This window comes from Trichomycterus rosablanca, chromosome 21 (genome assembly GCF_030014385.1).
Source record: "Trichomycterus rosablanca isolate fTriRos1 chromosome 21, fTriRos1.hap1, whole genome shotgun sequence".
Taxonomy (NCBI): domain Eukaryota; kingdom Metazoa; phylum Chordata; class Actinopteri; order Siluriformes; family Trichomycteridae; genus Trichomycterus; species Trichomycterus rosablanca.
The window spans coordinates 9334442-9352516 of record NC_086008.1 but is presented as its reverse complement, the minus strand read 5'-3'; the positions used below and the strand labels follow the sequence as shown (position 1 = coordinate 9352516).

General features: G+C 42.8%; 1 protein-coding gene across 2 annotated transcripts; it reads left to right on the top strand.

Moving 5' to 3' along the window:
- The first annotated feature begins 1201 nt into the window (after positions 1-1201).
- fam189a2 (family with sequence similarity 189 member A2) lies at positions 1202-17689 on the top strand. Of its 2 annotated transcripts, XM_063017731.1 has the most exons (11): positions 1202-1371; positions 6734-6790; positions 9158-9268; positions 9965-10084; positions 10242-10349; positions 11002-11132; positions 12450-12582; positions 13637-13715; positions 14083-14220; positions 16331-16647; positions 16730-17689. In XM_063017731.1, exons 1-11 carry the CDS (start codon positions 1288-1290, stop codon positions 17009-17011), a joined length of 1560 nt encoding a protein of 519 aa, XP_062873801.1. In that variant the 5' UTR covers positions 1202-1287; the 3' UTR covers positions 17012-17689. The 2 variants fall into 2 exon arrangements, with proteins under 2 accessions (XP_062873801.1, XP_062873802.1); XM_063017732.1 differs by lacking the exon at positions 1202-1371 and having other exon boundaries at positions 6633-6790.
- The last annotated feature ends 386 nt before the right edge of the window (positions 17690-18075 follow it).

Sequence of the window (18075 nt, the reverse complement as noted above, 5' to 3'; positions counted from 1 at the left end):
ACTAGTGCTACTACTACTTATAATAATAATATTAAAAATAATACGTTATAATTCGTTTAATAATAAAACAATATTAATTAGTAAAAACAAATGCATTATTAAGTGCAATTTTTAATAATACTACTAAATAATAATTTTACTAAATAAGTATTTTACTAAACTAATAATTCTTACATTTTACTACAAGTACACTATTTTCCTTTTAATAATATGGTTTTCTTTCACCTTCCAAAAACGTGCAGAAGGTGGATTTGGCTGCTTTAAAGTATCACTAGGTGTGAGTGAATGAGTATTTTTTTATTGATGCTCTGGACTGGACTAAGACCGTGTTCATGTCTAATGTATGTCTAGTGTATGTCTTGATTTAGCTAAATTAATTAAATATATATATATAATAAATATTATATATATATATATATATATATATATATATATATATATATATATATATATATATATATATGGATGAATTAGACGGGGCGTGTTTCTGCATTGCGCCCACCGCGACCCTTACCAGGATAAAGCGTAAACAATGATATATTTATCCATAACATTAACTTCACATCAGTAGTAATAATACAAATGCAGTTTATTGGTGCCCTGTGTAGGGTATTCGTAACCTGCGCCCAGTTTTCAGGTTGAACCGGACCCGCCGCGACGTTGACCAGGATGAAGTGGTTGAGGAAAATAACGTAAACAATATGCACGCACACACACACACACACACACAATCTTCCATCGAGTGATGTGATGTAGTGGATTTGTTGGGCGGTTCATGGTCCGTTGTGTTCCTGTTCCTCTTCTGTTTCTCCTCCGCCTCTCTTGTTCCTGAGCCAAAAATGTGAAACGCAATCCGAGCAGCAGGTCACTGCGAGCTCCCATTTTAGACCCTAGAAATGGGACTGGAAGGGGACATGGGAGCAGGGAGAGAGAGAGAGAGAGAGAGAGAACAGGGAGCGTGAGGACTGCTGATAGGAATGATCGCTAATGCTGCAGTAAAATGAGGGAATCTCGTTCATCGCTTCGTCTTTATTTAACATTTACAGTTACTGTGTTCTTGGTGCTGGGGGTTCTCTCATGTCTCTTCCAGTAGTTTTGCCGGGATCGTGTTGTCGGTTTACCGGGGCTTTAGTCGGCCCCCAGTTTGCGGATCCGGTTCGCAGAAGCCGCTGTATGGCCAGCGGTGCGTTGCGGATGCGCGGTTCGGAATCGCGGTTAGTGGCGCCGCTGCTGCCCGGGCGGCCGCTTCTTTCTCTCGGACTGCTGCAGTTGGTGCTCGGCTGTTCCATGGTGGCTCTGTCTTTTGGTGCCCTGTCTCTTAGCAACTCGCCTCCTGTTCGCAATTCCTGTCCGTTTTGGGCTGGATCATCCGTGAGTCTATTTTTTTCTTATTATCTGTTTACCGGGTTATCAAATCAATAATCTGTTACAGTAGTTTTGCTTTAAAGTAAGTGCTTGATTAAAGAAATATTCGACATCTGTTCAACTTCACCTCTCACTTCTGTAGTGCGAATGTGATTACCACAGACAAGAATTTCAGCACTTTCTCTGCATGAGAAAAGTTTTCAAGCAGCTGAGTGGATGAGAACGTTTCTTGATAAGTGATAGTCCTAACATTTGTCTTAAGACATTTGCCTTTCTAGGACAGTGGTAGCCTAGTGGGTAGAGCTTTGGGCTATCAACCGGAAGATTGGAGGTTCAAATCCAGGCTCTGCTATGCAGCCACTGTTGGGTCCTTGAGCAAGGCCCTTAACCCTCTCTGCTCCAGGGGCCGTACGATGGCTGACCCTGCGCTCTGAACCCAACTTCCAAACAAGCTGGGATATGCGAAGAAAGAATTCCATTGTACTATACAACTGTATATGTGTATATGACAAATAAAGTATATCTTCTAAGACCAACATTATAAGCTAAACTAATGTAAATTTTGAGTAAATATGGTTTGACTCTGGGGCACTTGGGTAATTTATATGAATGATTCCTTTTGGCTGCTCTTATTAGGGGTCACCACAGCATATTTGATTTGGCACAGTTTTTACGCCGGATGCTCTTTCTGATGCAACCCTACCATTTATTCAGGCTTGGGACCAGTGCCAAGGGTGCTGTGACATACCCCCCCCCAATGGCTAGGTTCATGTACCTCCATGTGCCTTCTGTATTTGACCAGCCTGGGATTTGAACCCACAGAACTAGGTTGTGGATTTTACGATTACACTACCCACGCTCACAGTTTGATAAGTTATATCAGGTTTGTTATGTAATTACTGAGTGATTACGCAGTGCTACTGAAGTCTGATACTCCTGCTATGTGTTATTTGATTTGCTTCCAACTTGGCTGTATTTATTTGGAAGGCTTTTTTCTGCACCAAGCATGATTGTGACCTTGCTTACAAAGCAGGTCTTTAGAGGCATTGTTGGACATATTTTGTGGAGGAACTCCAGTGGCCTGCTCAGAGCCCTGACCTCAACTCGACCAAACCCAAACCCTCTTGTTCAACATCAGTGTCTGAGCTGATAAATGCTTTATGCTTAAGTTACTTTTGGCCGTACAGTGCAGCTACCAGTTTAGCATTGTGCATACTCTAAGACGACAAGTGGACCCAAACCATGCCAGCAAAATTCCCGCTCTCAAGCTTTTATGCTACACAAGTGCTCAGGATATATGAAGGTTCTTCAAAAGGTTTCTGCATTTTTAAACTCTATTTATTAAAAATTTAAAAAACGTGTGCCATGAGCGTGTAGCCACTGATGCACCGTTGCTTTCACATCATCATCACATGAAAATCTTCTTCCCCTTAAAGCTTCTTCGAGTGTCCAAAAAGGTGGAAATCAGATGGCGCTAAATCTGGACTATAAGCTCTCTCTCAGGCTCTTAGACACGACCAATTACTACTCCAACCTTCCTCACCGTTTCCAACCAAAATATGAAAGTGCGGAAACTTTTTTGAAGATCCCTCGTAGTAAATGTTCAAACACCTACCAGATCTTCTACTATTGCCTTCTTCATCCACAACTGTTTAATGGTATCATGAATAGTTTGTCTACTAATTTATTTATCCTCCACCATCTGTTGTCAGCCATCAGCCATCTGTATGTGTAAATACACTGGGAGTCAAAAAGGGAGTCATAATGGCAAATTTTGAAGAACTGCAGAATTCAGACTGAAATTTGCAAGAATGTGATTATCATATTGTCCAACACACTTTAAGCGTGTAGCTAATGAAATAATAGTTTTCACAAACAATGACATTTTCATATCAACAATACATGAAAACGTTAACTGTAAACAATAAAATGTCAATTTATGACCAAATTTAACATCGTTTATCTGTTCAAAATGCCCCTTTTTGTACGGTGTTGTTTTAACCCAGGTCCAGTAGTTTAATTATTTAAAACTGACTTGCTTATGTGGTTTCTGGAACTGAAATTCATTTGTGACTTAAGTGAAGATTTTTTGTAGAGATTTGAAACTCTTACTCAGAGTAAACTGCTTTCTTGTTTAAGTAACTGCTCAGTGTAAACAGACATTGCTAGGCATTCAGACTCAGTCGTTTATTAATCCACAACTGTCTGATCCTGGGAAATCATTTCTTCTGTGCTACACAAACAGTGTTAAGAGCATGAAATGAGCGTCTGTCTGAAAACAAAGCGCCTGCTGTCTTTTTCCTAAATGCGTAAAGTCATGTTAGAGTTTGCGTATTAAACCTTCGTCACATGCATGTCATGCATAAAGGAACTTGCATAACTGCATATACGTAATAGCTTCTACAAAATGGAAAACTTCAGATGCTGGTGATTATTCCTTCACTTTAAAAGTGATTAAAAAAAGAACAGACAGCATCTGCCCAAAATGTTGCTCACTGTCTCATCTTGCTGACAGGATGAGAAAGTATACAGCAACTTTTACTAGGATTATATATCTTAGATAACAACCTTGGTCTTTACTAAGACCATTTTAAATTAGTAATGTAAGAAAATCACAATTTATGATTGATGAGTGTTATTTAAATGAATATTGACATGCAAAGTGCCTCATAGCCTGCAAATGGGTCAGTTTGCATATTTCATATATGAGCTTTTAGGGACCAGTGTTTTAAAGTAAGCTATCATTTTAATTACATAAATATAAAGCATTTTATCACTATTACAGATGTGTCATGAATAATTTTAGAAGGGGGTTTAATGAATAATGTGTATTTAAAAGACTAGCAAAAATATTGTCATTTGAAAAGTCTCCAAAAAAGCTGAATTTGTTTTGTTGTAAATACGTTGTTATGAAGGAAACCAACAAATTTGTGTATGAGCAGAGCTGCCATGGTAACAAACACAGTGTTGGCATGGTAACATAATACTGTTGGTTATGAAATGTTATGTACATTTTAAGACAAGCTGCAGTCGCACAGTATTGTCATATACTGTATATACACATACAGTGTATCACAAAAGTGAGTACACCCCTCACATTTCTGCAAATATTTCATTATATCTTTTCATGGGACAACACTATAGACATGAAACTTGGATATAACTTAGAGTAGTCAGTGTACAGCTTGTATAGCAGTGTAGATTTACTGTCTTCTGAAAATAACTCAACACACAGCCATTAATGTCTAAATAGCTGGCAACATAAGTGAGTACACCCCACAGTGAACATGTCCAAATTGTGCCCAAAGTGTCAATATTTTGTGTGACCACCATTATTATCCAGCACTGCCTTAACCCTCCTGGGCATGGAATTCACCAGACCTGCACAGGTTGCTACTGGAATCCTCTTCCACTCCTCCATGATGACATCACGGAGCTGGTGGATGTTAGACACCTTGAACTCCTCCACCTTCCACTTGAGGATGCGCCACAGGTGCTCAATTGGGTTTAGTCCATCACCTTTACCTTCAGCTTCCTCAGCAAGGCAGTTGTCATCTTGGAGGTTGTGTTTGGGGTCGTTATCCTGTTGGAAAACTGCCATGAGGCCCAGTTTTCGAAGGGAGGGGATCATGCTCTGTTTCAGAATGTCACAGTACATGCTGGAATTCAAGTGTCCCTCAATGAACTGCAGCTCCCCAGTGCCAGCAACACTCATGCAGCCCAAGACCATGATGCTACCACCACCATGCTTGACTGTAGGCAAGATACAGTTGTCTTGGTACTTCTCACCAGGGCGCCGCCACACATGCTGGACACCATCTGAGCCAAACAAGTTTATCTTGGTCTCGTCAGACCACAGGGCATTCCAGTAATCCATGTTCTTGGACTGCTTGTCTTCAGCAAACTGTTTGCGGGCTTTCTTGTGCGTCAGCTTCCTTCTGGGATGACGACCATGCAGACCGAGTTGATGCAGTGTGCGGCGTATGGTCTGAGCACTGACAGGCTGACCTCCCACGTCTTCAACCTCTGCAGCAATGCTGGCAGCACTCATGTGTCTATTTTTTAAAGCCAACCTCTGGATATGACGCCGAACACGTGGACTCAACTTCTTTGGTCGACCCTGGCGAAGCCTGTTCCGAGTGGAACCTGTCCTGGAAAACCGCTGTATGACCTTGGCCACCATGCTGTAGCTCAGTTTCAGGGTGTTAGCAATCTTCTTATAGCCCAGGCCATCTTTGTGGAGAGCAACAATTCTATTTCTCACATCCTCAGAGAGTTCTTTGCCATGAGGTGCCATGTTGAATATCCAGTGGCCAGTATGAGAGAATTGTACCCAAAACACCAAATTTAACAGCCCTGCTCCCCATTTACACCTGGGACCTTGACACATGACACCAGGGAGGGACAACGACACATTTGGGCACAATTTGGACATGTTCACTGTGGGGTGTACTCACTTATGTTGCCAGCTATTTAGACATTAATGGCTGTGTGTTGAGTTATTTTCAGAAGACAGTAAATCTACACTGCTATACAAGCTGTACACTGACTACTCTAAGTTATATCCAAGTTTCATGTCTATAGTGTTGTCCAATGAAAAGTTATAATGAAATATTTGCAGAAATGTGAGGGGTGTACTCACTTTTGTGATACACTGTACATACACACACACACACACAGTATATACGTATATATATATATATATATATATATGATGGATGGATGGATAGATAGATATTTCTAGATATTTAGAATTAAATATCATTTTTTAACGCATTTTCTCCCCATTTTCCTCCCGATTTAGCGCACTCAATTTGTCTTCCGCTGCGGAGGGATACCCGAGGAGAGCACGTCGCTGTACACGCCTCTTCCGACACGTGTACAGCCACCCCAGATACGGTGGCCAACTGCCAACAGCCGACTGGTGGCAACACCAAGTTTCAAACCGAGAAGTTCAGAATCTTGGCACTGGTGTGCTAGCGGAATATCCCGCTGCGCCACCTGGGCGCCTGAATTAAATATCATTCTTGTAAAATCAGGCCTGTAGCTGAAAGAAGAATAAAACATAGGATTATTATAAATAAATAAAATCAAACCTTGGCAACCCTAGATGACGTGCAAGAGAAAAGTCCTTCACAGACAACAGGGATCATATTGCTGTGTATTTAATAAAATAGCAATTCCAAATAAACACAGAATAAACAAAATGAACAAAAATTTAATTTTAAAACAACTTTCCCCTGGTCCAGAAGATGGTTGAAATTGAAATGGTGTCTAAATGAAGAGACGTAATGCATGTGGCTGCAGTTTTATTGTGTACACACTCACTGTGGTGTCTTTGCTGAATAATCAATTGTGTTATCTGCAGGTCATCCTGTCTGGGATTATTGGCCTCACAACATGGAAGCGACCCATGCTCCTACTGGTACGTGACTCATGATCCTCTGCTTAAGATTTTAAATTCCGGACATAAACATAATGAGTAAACAGTATATTTAAGATATCAGTGCTATAAATATTAATAATTTTTAAAAAAGTTCTAGGAGTTTCACCTTGCTCCATTATAAAAAGATGCTGCCATTTGTTGGCTTATTAGCTTATTATTAGCTTATCAGTTGTTTATTTAGTGAAGGAGCTTCGTAAGGTTTGAAATGTTTATTTATTTATTAGGATTTTAACGTCATGTTTTACACACTTTGGTTACATTAATAACAGGACAGGTAATTACTGGTTACACAAATTCATCAGTTCAAGTTTAATGTCAAACATTATGTTGTGATGGACAATTGTCATATTGTCATGGACAATTTAGTATCTCCAATTCACCTCACTTGCTTGTCTTTGGACTGTTGGAGGAAACCGGAGCTCCCAAAGGAAACCCACGCAGTCATGGGGAGAACATGCTAACCACACAGAAAGGACTTGGACCGCCCCATGGGAATCAAGACCAGGACCTTCTTGCTGTGAGGCGACTGTGCTACCCACCGTTTTGAAATGTTTAGAAAACACTTAAATGTTACAAGTACAAGTTACCAGTAGTGCAGTGGGTAGTGCTGTTGCCTTCTAGCAAGAAGGTCCTGGGTTTAATTCCACAGCTGGGTGGCCAGTTTCCTTCCACAAGTCCAAAGAAATGCAGTCAGGCCAACTGGAGCTACTTGCAAGTAACCTATGGTGTTTTTTGCCTTTGCCCATTTAATCAGACCCACCGCAACCCTGATCGGGATAATGCAGTGAAAAACAGACAGTTAATAAATGAAAGTGACATTTTTAGCAGATCTGTAGGAACTATTTGCTAAAACTAGTAATCGAAAGGTTGCTTGTTCAAGCCCCACTACCAGGTTGCCAATGTTGGGCCCTTGAGCAAGGCCCTTAACCCTTAGTTGCTTAGACTGGGTACTGTCACTGTGAAAATGTAAATGTTATGGATTTTATTCATAAGCTTTTAGCATTTCTCCTGCGCTCATGTTAAACAATGAGTAATTAGTGACAAACTCTTCTGACCTTCCGACACAGAATTAATGTTCTGAAAAGTTTTCAGTTCAGATCGTATTTGGTCTCTTTCCGTGGGATCAAAGTCCATTCAGACAGCACGTGCTTGTGTTGTGTTACGTAGGTATTTATGCCAGAGGGGGGCTATTTCTCCTCCCTGACAGCTTAACCAGGGGTCGTTTTGACATCAGACTGAGTTGAGATCAGACTTTGAGTTTGATGTTTTTAATAATGGATAGCACAGACATTAAAGTGTATAAAACGGTTCCTTCCAGCAGTATTTATCAGTCATCAGCAGTACTTTGAGCTGGAGCTCTGCTGTTGAGTGCTACCATAATGGCTTTTATAGCATTTATATAATTGGTAGAAAGAGAAGAAAGACCAGCTCAAAGCTTTTAGTGACAAAAACATGTTGTTGCAGTACAAATATCATTTTGTTTTGTGTTTCTTTGTTATTGGCTTCTATATAGATTAGAAATGTGGACATTACAAAAACATATCAAAACCTGATGCTTTGGTATTGCATGAAAAACCCAAACTGAAGCCTCTGGGATGTGTGTAGTCGCTGACCGCTTTCCTTTTTTTTTTTTGCATTTTCCCCAAGTTTTCCTCCCAATCTAGTCGTATCCAATCACCCCCCTCTTTACTCTTGCGGACCTCCACTTTTATCCAGAAGTGCAGAGACTAACACACACAATATGTGCACTAGCCAACTGCATCTTTTTTACCTGCACAAGGAGGGTTCATATGTGGCTCGGTCTTACTCATGGAGAGTCATGCACCGATCCCATTATCCCCCGTGTCTCTGTGGAAGTGCCAAAGATCTGGCAGCTGAAATCATCATTGCACCAGTTCTGGCATCCAACCCAACAGACGAGCCAATTGTCTGTGTAGGTGCCCAGCCTGCCGGTAGAAGAGCTAAGATTCAAACTCATGAGTTTGAGGTGTCAGCTCTGGTGTGCTAGTGTGTTTTACCACTGCACCACCTGAGCGCCCCACCGACCATTCCTTTAATTAAGGGACATTTATCATTAATGCAGTGACAAGGATGTGAGGAACGTGAGATAAATAAGAGGAAATGAAAGTATCTGGAGCAAATCACCTGTACATTATATTATTATTAATACTTCCCTGCAATTTGTGAAACAAAGCAACCAAAATTCATTTGGTTAAAACAAATCCAGTTGAGAATGTTGAATTATGAACTAAGTATTACATGAATCAAATCAAACTGTTAGCTTTGTGTACTGTTATACCTCAGATTAGCAGGACTGATAGTTGTCTTCATACTCTTCTTCCTCAGGTGAATCTGTTTGTGCTGCTGTCTATGGTTTGTATCCTGCTAAACCTGGCAGGCTTCATCCTCTGCTGTCAGGGGGCTCAACTGGTAACCAGCACCATTCACTGCCAGCTGGTAAGCTCTGAGGCTTTTAGATTTGCCTGTTTGCCTGATTAGATTAGTTCTGATCAACCACCAAACTGTAGAACACATGAACTTTTGGAATTGCAGTAGATCAACACAATTTTGTGCAATTTGTACTTTGCTGTCACCCTTGGGTTCTTTTTCACTTTTCTCAGCATTGGACTTTGTGCTTTTGGTGTACTTTTTGTAGGACTCTTAATTACTAGAGTAGAACTTTAGTGGCCTGGACATAATCCTGATCTCAACCCCATTTAACACATTTGATATACCTTTTTGGTATAAGGAATTTTTGCTATTCACACTTTTATATAAATGGGTGGGTAGCACTGTCACCTCACAGCAAGAAGGTCCTGGGTTTGATTCCCAGGTGGAGCGGTGTGGGTCCTTTCTGTTTCTGTGTGGGTTTCCTCCTGGTGCTCCGGTTTCCTCCCACAGTCCAAAGACATGCAGTCGGGTTAATTAGAGATACCAAATTGCCAAGATACCAAAGTGTTTGTGTGTGTGTTTGCACTGAGTGTGTGTGTGTGTGATTGACTGGCAACCTGTCTGCCTGGTGAATTGTACCCACCCTGACCCTAAATAAGATAAAGCAGTGGTAAAACAGATAATAAATAAATGAATGAGTTATTTACAGATGACCACTACACATTAGCAGGTGTGTTGATGAGAATGTGATGTGTATTACAGAGTGAACAGCCTAACCTGTGTAACTGTTGTGCCGAGAGCTCCAGCAGTACGTGTCCAGAGGACGGGCTGATAAAGATCTATGCAGGACCCTCGTGTGAGGCGATGAGAGTGCTGCTCAAGGTTTGGGTTCAGCTGTTAGAACTCATCCATTACTGCTGTGTTTCTCATTAGGAACGCTGCATTACTGTGATCAACCACATTAATGATTTCAAAATACTGCATGTAATCAGTCTGACATTATATTCACTGCATTAAGTGTTGGATTTCTTCATTGCAGAAGGTGCTGTTCGCACTGTGCGCATTAAATGCACTGACCACAGTAGTGTGTCTGATTGCTGCTGCACTCAGATACCTGCAGATCTTCTCCACTAGACAGCCCTGCCTGGTAAGAGCCTGCATGACTTGATTCATTTCTTATGCCTCCTCAGATTCAATAGTCATCAATGTTCTAATTTACATGGCAGCATGCATTCACGGCACTCTAGAAAAGAGGTTTCACAATGATTATCTTACTAAAATAAATATATTTTGTAACATTTTTGTAACTGCAATAATTGATTTATTGTATTGACATTTGGTCAAAAATGATGCCACTAGGGCGGCGCTAAAAAACACTAAGCTCAGCTATCAATTGGCAGACATGATTGGCTAATGTCTGTCAGGAGGGAGGGCTGAAAGGATTCCTCACCACTGCTGCGATTGCAACCTCTGCTGGCTGGTTGGTGGTGCCTGCACAGAGACGGGAAATAATGGATAACAGTGCATGACTCTTTATACGTGATACTGATCCCTGTGTGATACCTGCCTTGTGCAGGAGAAAGGAAGCATTTGACAACTGCACACTTCTCTGTCAGGGTAGGGGTCTGCAGCAGTGGAGAGATATAACCAGGGTAATTGGATATGACTATTGGAAGTTAAATCAGTTAAATGAGTTAAATCAGATGTGCTAAACAAAGTCAAGTCCAGGACTAAAGTCTGACATTCCTGCTCTAACCCGAGCTGCTCGCTGATACTGAAACTGTATCTGATCATGGCAGGAGGAACCCAGAAATGTTCCAGAGCAACAAGAACAACAGCATGTTCCTGATCCTGAGGAGTTTGTACCACCTGCACCACCTCCATCCTACTTCTCCACCTTCTACTCCTACACACCACGACTAGCACGCAGGTAACAGCCGCTAGATCTAAACACCTACTGCTTTTCGTCTGTTTCTGCATCTGATATTTCTGGGTAGTGTAGGATGCACTGCGGTCCCAAACAGGATGAAATAGTTGGGGGAAATAATGGTGAGGAGGATGGGGGGGGGGGGTCGGAATGAGGGGGGCTGATAGTGATCAGGGTCACAGAATTATGTGCCCCCATCTCCCCACATATTATTGAGTTCAATGGTTTTAGTCACATCTATTGTTAACAAGTATACAAAATCAAAAACTGACTAAATTGATCACAGTTCATGTGTGCACAATCCTGAAATCCAGCCCAGCATTTATTATTCATCATGTTTTATTCATGTTTAGTCTGGATCTGACCTACAAATACTAACTACAAGGCAGGAGTACAGCCTAGAGAGGGCGCCAAAACATCTCAAGGCATCACTAATTCACCCGCTCACTCACATCTAGGTGAAATTTAGAGCAGCCAGTCCACTTACTGCATGTATTTGAAAGATATAAGGAAACCAAAGTACTTGGCAGAAGAAGGGTCCTCCATATAGACAGTCACCAGTTGCGAGTTTGGTGCTGTGTGGCTACTCACACTACCACTTGCTCCATTTGCCACTGGTCATGGTTGTAGACAGACTTTTGCTTTGTTGACTAACCATGCCGAAAATCTAGTCATGGTTGAGGAACAGGCATAAGGTCTAAACTCAACAAATCTAGAGTGGCTGGAAAAAAACCCACATATTCTTGGAAGCTCCTTTGTGGCCCAGCACAAAATATGTCAACCAGACAGGATTTGAATTCCTTGCTGTGCTATTAACCGGTTGGGCATCTACATATATACATGATTGGCTATGTCTGAGAGGGTGGGACGATGGCCAAGGTTTCGTGAAGGATCTTGCATTGCTCCCAGTGATCTGGGGAAATTGGACCCACTGCGACCCATTAAAATGAAACAAAATCAAATGAATAATCTTGGATTACAGTTGCACCATAGCTGCACTTGGCAAGCTGCACTGTAACATAAATGTGCACTAGAAAAACAAAACAATTAGAAGAGCGAGCCAGATTAAAACTAGACACACTAAGACACTAAATCCACACCCTTTGTTACTCACACATACCACAGAGTGAGAGACTTTTGCAACGTAATTGCAGAATCATCAAGGACAACCACAACATTCCAAAAAACAGTCTGGTAAATGTTACAGTGGGTGGGACTGAGCAATTTTCCCAGAGGACTGCTGTAGCTGTAACTGAAGTTATATTCTGAACATGTGATGTATTTTTATTAAATGTATTATATATTCTTATGTTATATTAGGATGTTTGGTGACAGTGTGATCCCGCTGCCCCACATATACGGCGCAAGGATAAAAGGCGTGGAGGTTTTCTGTCCACTCGAGCCTCCTCCTCCCTATGAAGCTGTGGCAAGTGAGGAAACCCAGTCATCTCAGGTAACCTTGTGCATTCCAGATCCATCTGTGACTCAGGTCTTCTTATTACTACACATGAACCGCCTGTTTATCAGCTACTGTATGTCTGTTAAACTGCAAATAAAATATACGCTTTATGGAAGGCTCATTCCTTGTCCAACATGACATAAGTCCATAAGGAGAGGATTGATATGTTGGAACTCCAAGGGGGCTGTACAGAGTCTTGACCTCAGCCCAAATGAACACTTTTGGGATGAGTTGGAATGCTGATTGTAAGCCAGGCCTTCTTGTCGTAGCATTTGTCTTCTGTCCGGTGCTCCCTCTTTTCCAGGCCCCTAGAGGCTCATTTATGAGCAGGCATCCAGCAATGTTGCTTTGAATGCATTCGTAATTCAGAGCAGATGTAAAATATAAATATACAGAAGTTTGCATTGTCAGTGGACCTGTGGTGGTCGGTTTCCACGGATGGACAGCATGGCTATATGCAACAGACAGGCTACAGCTAATAGCTGTATATCTAAGAAGTGCACACATACAGTAGGGTACCTGATTAGGCTCCCGTGTTCAGTTCTAATACTTGCATGTGGCAATCTTTACTGCCCTATTGTCTATTGGTTGTTTGCGACCCTTTTTGGACCACTGTTGGTGGGTACTCACCACAGCTGTCTGTGAGCACATCTTGCCATATTTTATTTAGGTCAATTTATTTTCATCCACCACTTTATTATAGTCAGGGTCCCGTTGGGTCCCCTTATACTGGGAAACACTGGGTGCAAAGCAGGAACACTCTAGACAGGGTGCCAGTACATGGCAGGACCTCGGCCATCCTGCCTCAGACATAGCTAATCATGTCTGTGTAGACATCCAGACGGCCGAGATAGCTACAGCTACTAGGTGTATATATAAGAAGTGCACCTGTACAGTAGGGGTACCTTGTTAATAGGCAATTAATGTAGGTACAATGTAGGTCAGGTTCAGTGTCCTCAAGTCCTTATAGGTTGTCGATCAGGTCCAGCCAACCACTTATATTCAGACGGTGCTGTGAATAATTGTTACCCCATTGTATGTAAACCAGGCGCAGGACACAGTGGTTCACATGACGGACCTGACCGACGAAGTCCCACGCTGCTCAGAGACAGACACGATCAGCGATGGTAAGCAATATTCCGTTTATTTCCTTTACACATGCTATCATAAATCCATCCTCGCTTACTTCTGAAGTCTCGGCGTGTTTAAATCTGCTTCTACACAGAACCCCAGAATAGTTCCAGTTATACTGCACATGGTCTAGAGCTTAAGTAACAACCTCAAGCCGAGATATTATATCAGTACTGCTCCTCATGACTATATTTACTCAAGATATACTAGCGCTATAATCTCACAGTCACGTCACAGGGTGCTTCCAATTATGTCACACGTATCAACTTCCCGTTTCCATGCTGACTTTCCATGTGTAGTGTTACAGCCAAAAAACAAAAGACCCCAATTCTACAGATTGTCTTGTTGGTTGTTGTTACTCAGGCAGGTGTATGCAGACGGCCAGATTAAGTCCCACACCTTCATCGCAACCCATCACGTCTTCGATCAGCCAAAGGCCACAACGACAGCGGGTTCGCAGATCCAACAGTGATCCTGTTCTCCTGGACCTGACTGCTAAAGGTACGTTAGACCTTAACCACCTTAAAAATTGTATAGATCGTAGCTCACTATCAAATCCGAACCCAGTTATGCAAATACTCGTCTGACTTGGCATCTTACAATTGTGACAGAATACAGTACAAGCAATTGAACCTCATTAATGAGCCCCGACATTGGCAATTTGGAAGTCATGAGGCTTGAACCAGCAACATTCTGATCGCCAGTCCAGAACCTTAACCGTCAATCTACCACCACCCTTGTATTTATAATAATCCGCTCATGAACAATGACCCCGGGACCGCTGGTTTGTTGGCAGGGCAGATAGGAACTAATTTTAATGTGGACTATCTTTAGTATGCATGTGTGTGGGTGGGTGAAAGTGTGTTTGGTGATCAGAGGTCAGGCTCTGACACCTCTCACAGTATATCTCGCACCCCCTCCACATCTGTCAGCAGCTTAATCAAAAGTATTTTAAATATAGCGCTGCCACTTTCACTAATCTGGGCACTCTGGGCAGAACTCTGACGAGCAGATGGGTTTGCAGGGGTGTTAACCCTCTCAACACTCACATGCTAACGTGTACATTAAAAGCTGCCATCTAATAGCACAGCAGACCATTAAAGAGGGAGTGAGGGTCCTGTTTTCAAAATGCAAATCATAATTCTTTCTTTATTAAGGATATTATACTGGTCAGGGTCACAGTGAATCTGGAGCCATTCCATCCCAGTCCATTACTGGGTACCACACAGTCGCTCAATTCCACTAAAAGGGCAATGCACAGTAGCCAATTAATTAACTTGCTTTTTTCTGGGGGTGGGGCTATTATGCTTTTTTCATCGGCGTCTACACAGACATGATTGGCTATGTCTGAGGTGGGATGGCCAATGTCTTGGTACTGGCACCCTGTTTAGGGTATTCCTGCCTTGCACCCAGTGTTTCCCGGTAGAAACAGACCCACTGGACCCTGACCAGATTAAAGCGATCGATGAAATGAATTGTCCTACGGAAATGTGGCAAGGTGTGCTCACAGGCAGCTGTGGTGAGTACCCACTGACAGTGGTCCAAGGGTAATAGGGCAGCCAAGAAGGCCTTAAATTACACACAGCTTTAAAATGCTATACAGTTTGTGCTTTTGATTTATTTTATTATTTGTATTTTTTACCTGCTTTGGTGTACAGAAGTTGATAGACATGTTGGTAATGTCCTAGTACCAGATACCACAGGACTCATTCAGATGTCTTGTGGAGTCCATACCTGCGGGTCAGAGCTGTTCTGACCGCATATTAGACAGATGGTCCAAATGTTATGGCTCATCAGTGTATAACTGCTGAAAAAAATACAACAGGCAACAACATAGTTCCATTCAATTAAGACTTTGAAGTGTGACTCTGGGAATTTTTGCCCAATTAGCAAAAACAAATTTTTAAAAACTGTCACTGATGTTAGACATTCCAATTCAGCGGGATAATCCGCTAGCACACCAGCACCGAGATTCTGAGCTCCCGGGTTCGAATAACGGCTCTGCTACCGGTCAGCTGGGCGCCCTCTAGCAGGCATAATTGGATTTCAGTCTGCTGGGTGGGAAAGATTGGACTAAGGGGTGGGGTTATCAACGCTGTGTAAAGATCTTGGTTGCCCAGGTACAGAAAATGGAGCTCAGAGATCAGGGCGTGGCGAAGTATTGGAGAATAACAAGGAATTGGTGGACTGCACACACAACGGAGGGAGTGTACGTCAGGCGAATATACATCCTCCTTGGTCCCCAGCAGCGGTGATGTGTGGCTAAAACAACTGAACACCTGAATTATGAGAGCTGTCCGCGTATTTTTGGTCATGTAGTGTATCTGGGACACCTAATAGTAACTTAAATGCAGATTTAAATAAACAGGGGGTTAAATTCCACTGTGCTGGCAACCAAATGACAAAAATAACAACTGGACGAAAATGAGAAGCGATTGGCGCACATCCAACCGAGTGCTATGCCACCCAGTCCCGCATGCACCTAAATTAAAATAGAGTCAAGGAACAGGTAAAATGTTTTTTGTGACTTGTGCCAACTGATCCCATCTTGAATTCCTTAAAATATTTAGTCCTGACCCTATTTATCTCTGTTTTCTTCCTCTCATGGCAGTAATGAGCTGTGAGGCAGCCACACAGACTGAATTAGCTAGTGGGACGGCGACCGGCACGAGCACAAGAACCAAAACCGAGCACGGCACCGTCTCTCTGCGACGGGGGAGGGGTCCTCGCCGGCCGCGTCCCACTTCCATGGTGGACTACCAGAGCTATCGGGACACCAAGCTGCTGGTGGCGCGCTTTCTGCAGCATCAGTCACCGAGCAGCCTGACGCCGGAGGTTCAGGAACTGATCAACAGCATCAAGAGTGTACTGCGCTCTGATCAGGAACACATGGAGGAGGCGGTGCGCTGTGCAAACTACATCCAACAGGTCAGAACCATACAACACGAATCTCCAATTGATTCTAATTGATTTATAACAGGTACTGAATGTGTTGGCTTCTATTCTGTAGGTGATGACCGTTTCAGACAGAGGACAGCAGTCCCGAACCAAACAGACCCCGACTGACTGCACATCTAACACACTTCCACTGCGTAAGCGCCCAGGTCTCATACATCTGCGCAGCTGTGGAGATCTTAGCACCTTCACTTGGGCAGATCTGCAGACGGGCACGGGCCACAGCAGAACAATGTCTAGGACAGGCACCAGGACAGCTAATCGGACTGGTACCCGGCTACTGGCACAAGAGCGCCCCCACAGCCTGATTGGGGTTTCACGAGAAACTATTCTGTAAAGATTGAAGACTTTCTATTTATGCTGGAGGAGGGGATGATGGATGATGCAAGGCCTTAAATTACACACAGCTTTAAAATGCTATACAGTTTGTGCTTTTGATTTATTTTATTATTTGTATTTTTTACCTGCTTTGGTGGCGCAGCGGTAAATTACACTAGCCCACTACCGCTGGGATCCAGGGTTTGAATCCTCAGCCGTGGTATCAGTCAGTTGGGTTGGCTTTGTCTGAGTTGGGGGGATGGTCGAAGCCCTGTGATGAATTGGCACCATGTCCAGGTATTTCTTCCTTACCCCCAGTGTTACCCAGCGTATCCGAACCCACCATGACCCTGACCAGACAAGCAGTTGATAATCTCCTAAACTACACTGCAAATCTTCTAATCTTCTTACCTGTCACTGCTGGGTTCCCACAGAGCCACACTAAGCTCCATGTGACAATTCCTCCCTCTTTCCCACCACCCATGCAGATGGCAGCATACACATCGCAGCTCCATATCCCTTAAACATGGCCAATGGTGTTCATGTTGACACCCGGCCAGGTTGGTAGCTCTGCTGAGACTCGAACTTGACAGTGGTGTGCTAGCATGTTAGACCGCTGCGCCACGTAAGCACCCAGTACTTCTATTATACACTGATCAGCCATAACATTAAAACAATCTCCTTGTTTCTACACTCCTTCTACTGTCCATTTATCAGCTCCACTTACCATATAGAAGCACTTTGAAGTTCTACAATTACTGACTGTAATCAATGTTTCCCTACTGTTTTCAATGATCAGGACCACCACAGAGCAGGTATTATTTAGGTGGTGGATCATTCTCAGCACTGCAGTGACACTGACATGGTGGTGGTGTGTTAGTGTGTGTTGTGCTGGTATAAGTGGACCAGACACAGCAGCGCTGCTGGAGTTTTTATATACCGTGTCCACTCACTGTCCACTCTATTAGACACTCCTACCTAGTTGGTCCACCTTGTAGATGATCTATTGCTGCTGTTTGAGTTGGTCATCTTCTAGACCTTCATCAGTGGTCACAGGACGCTGCCCATGGGGCGCTGTTGGCT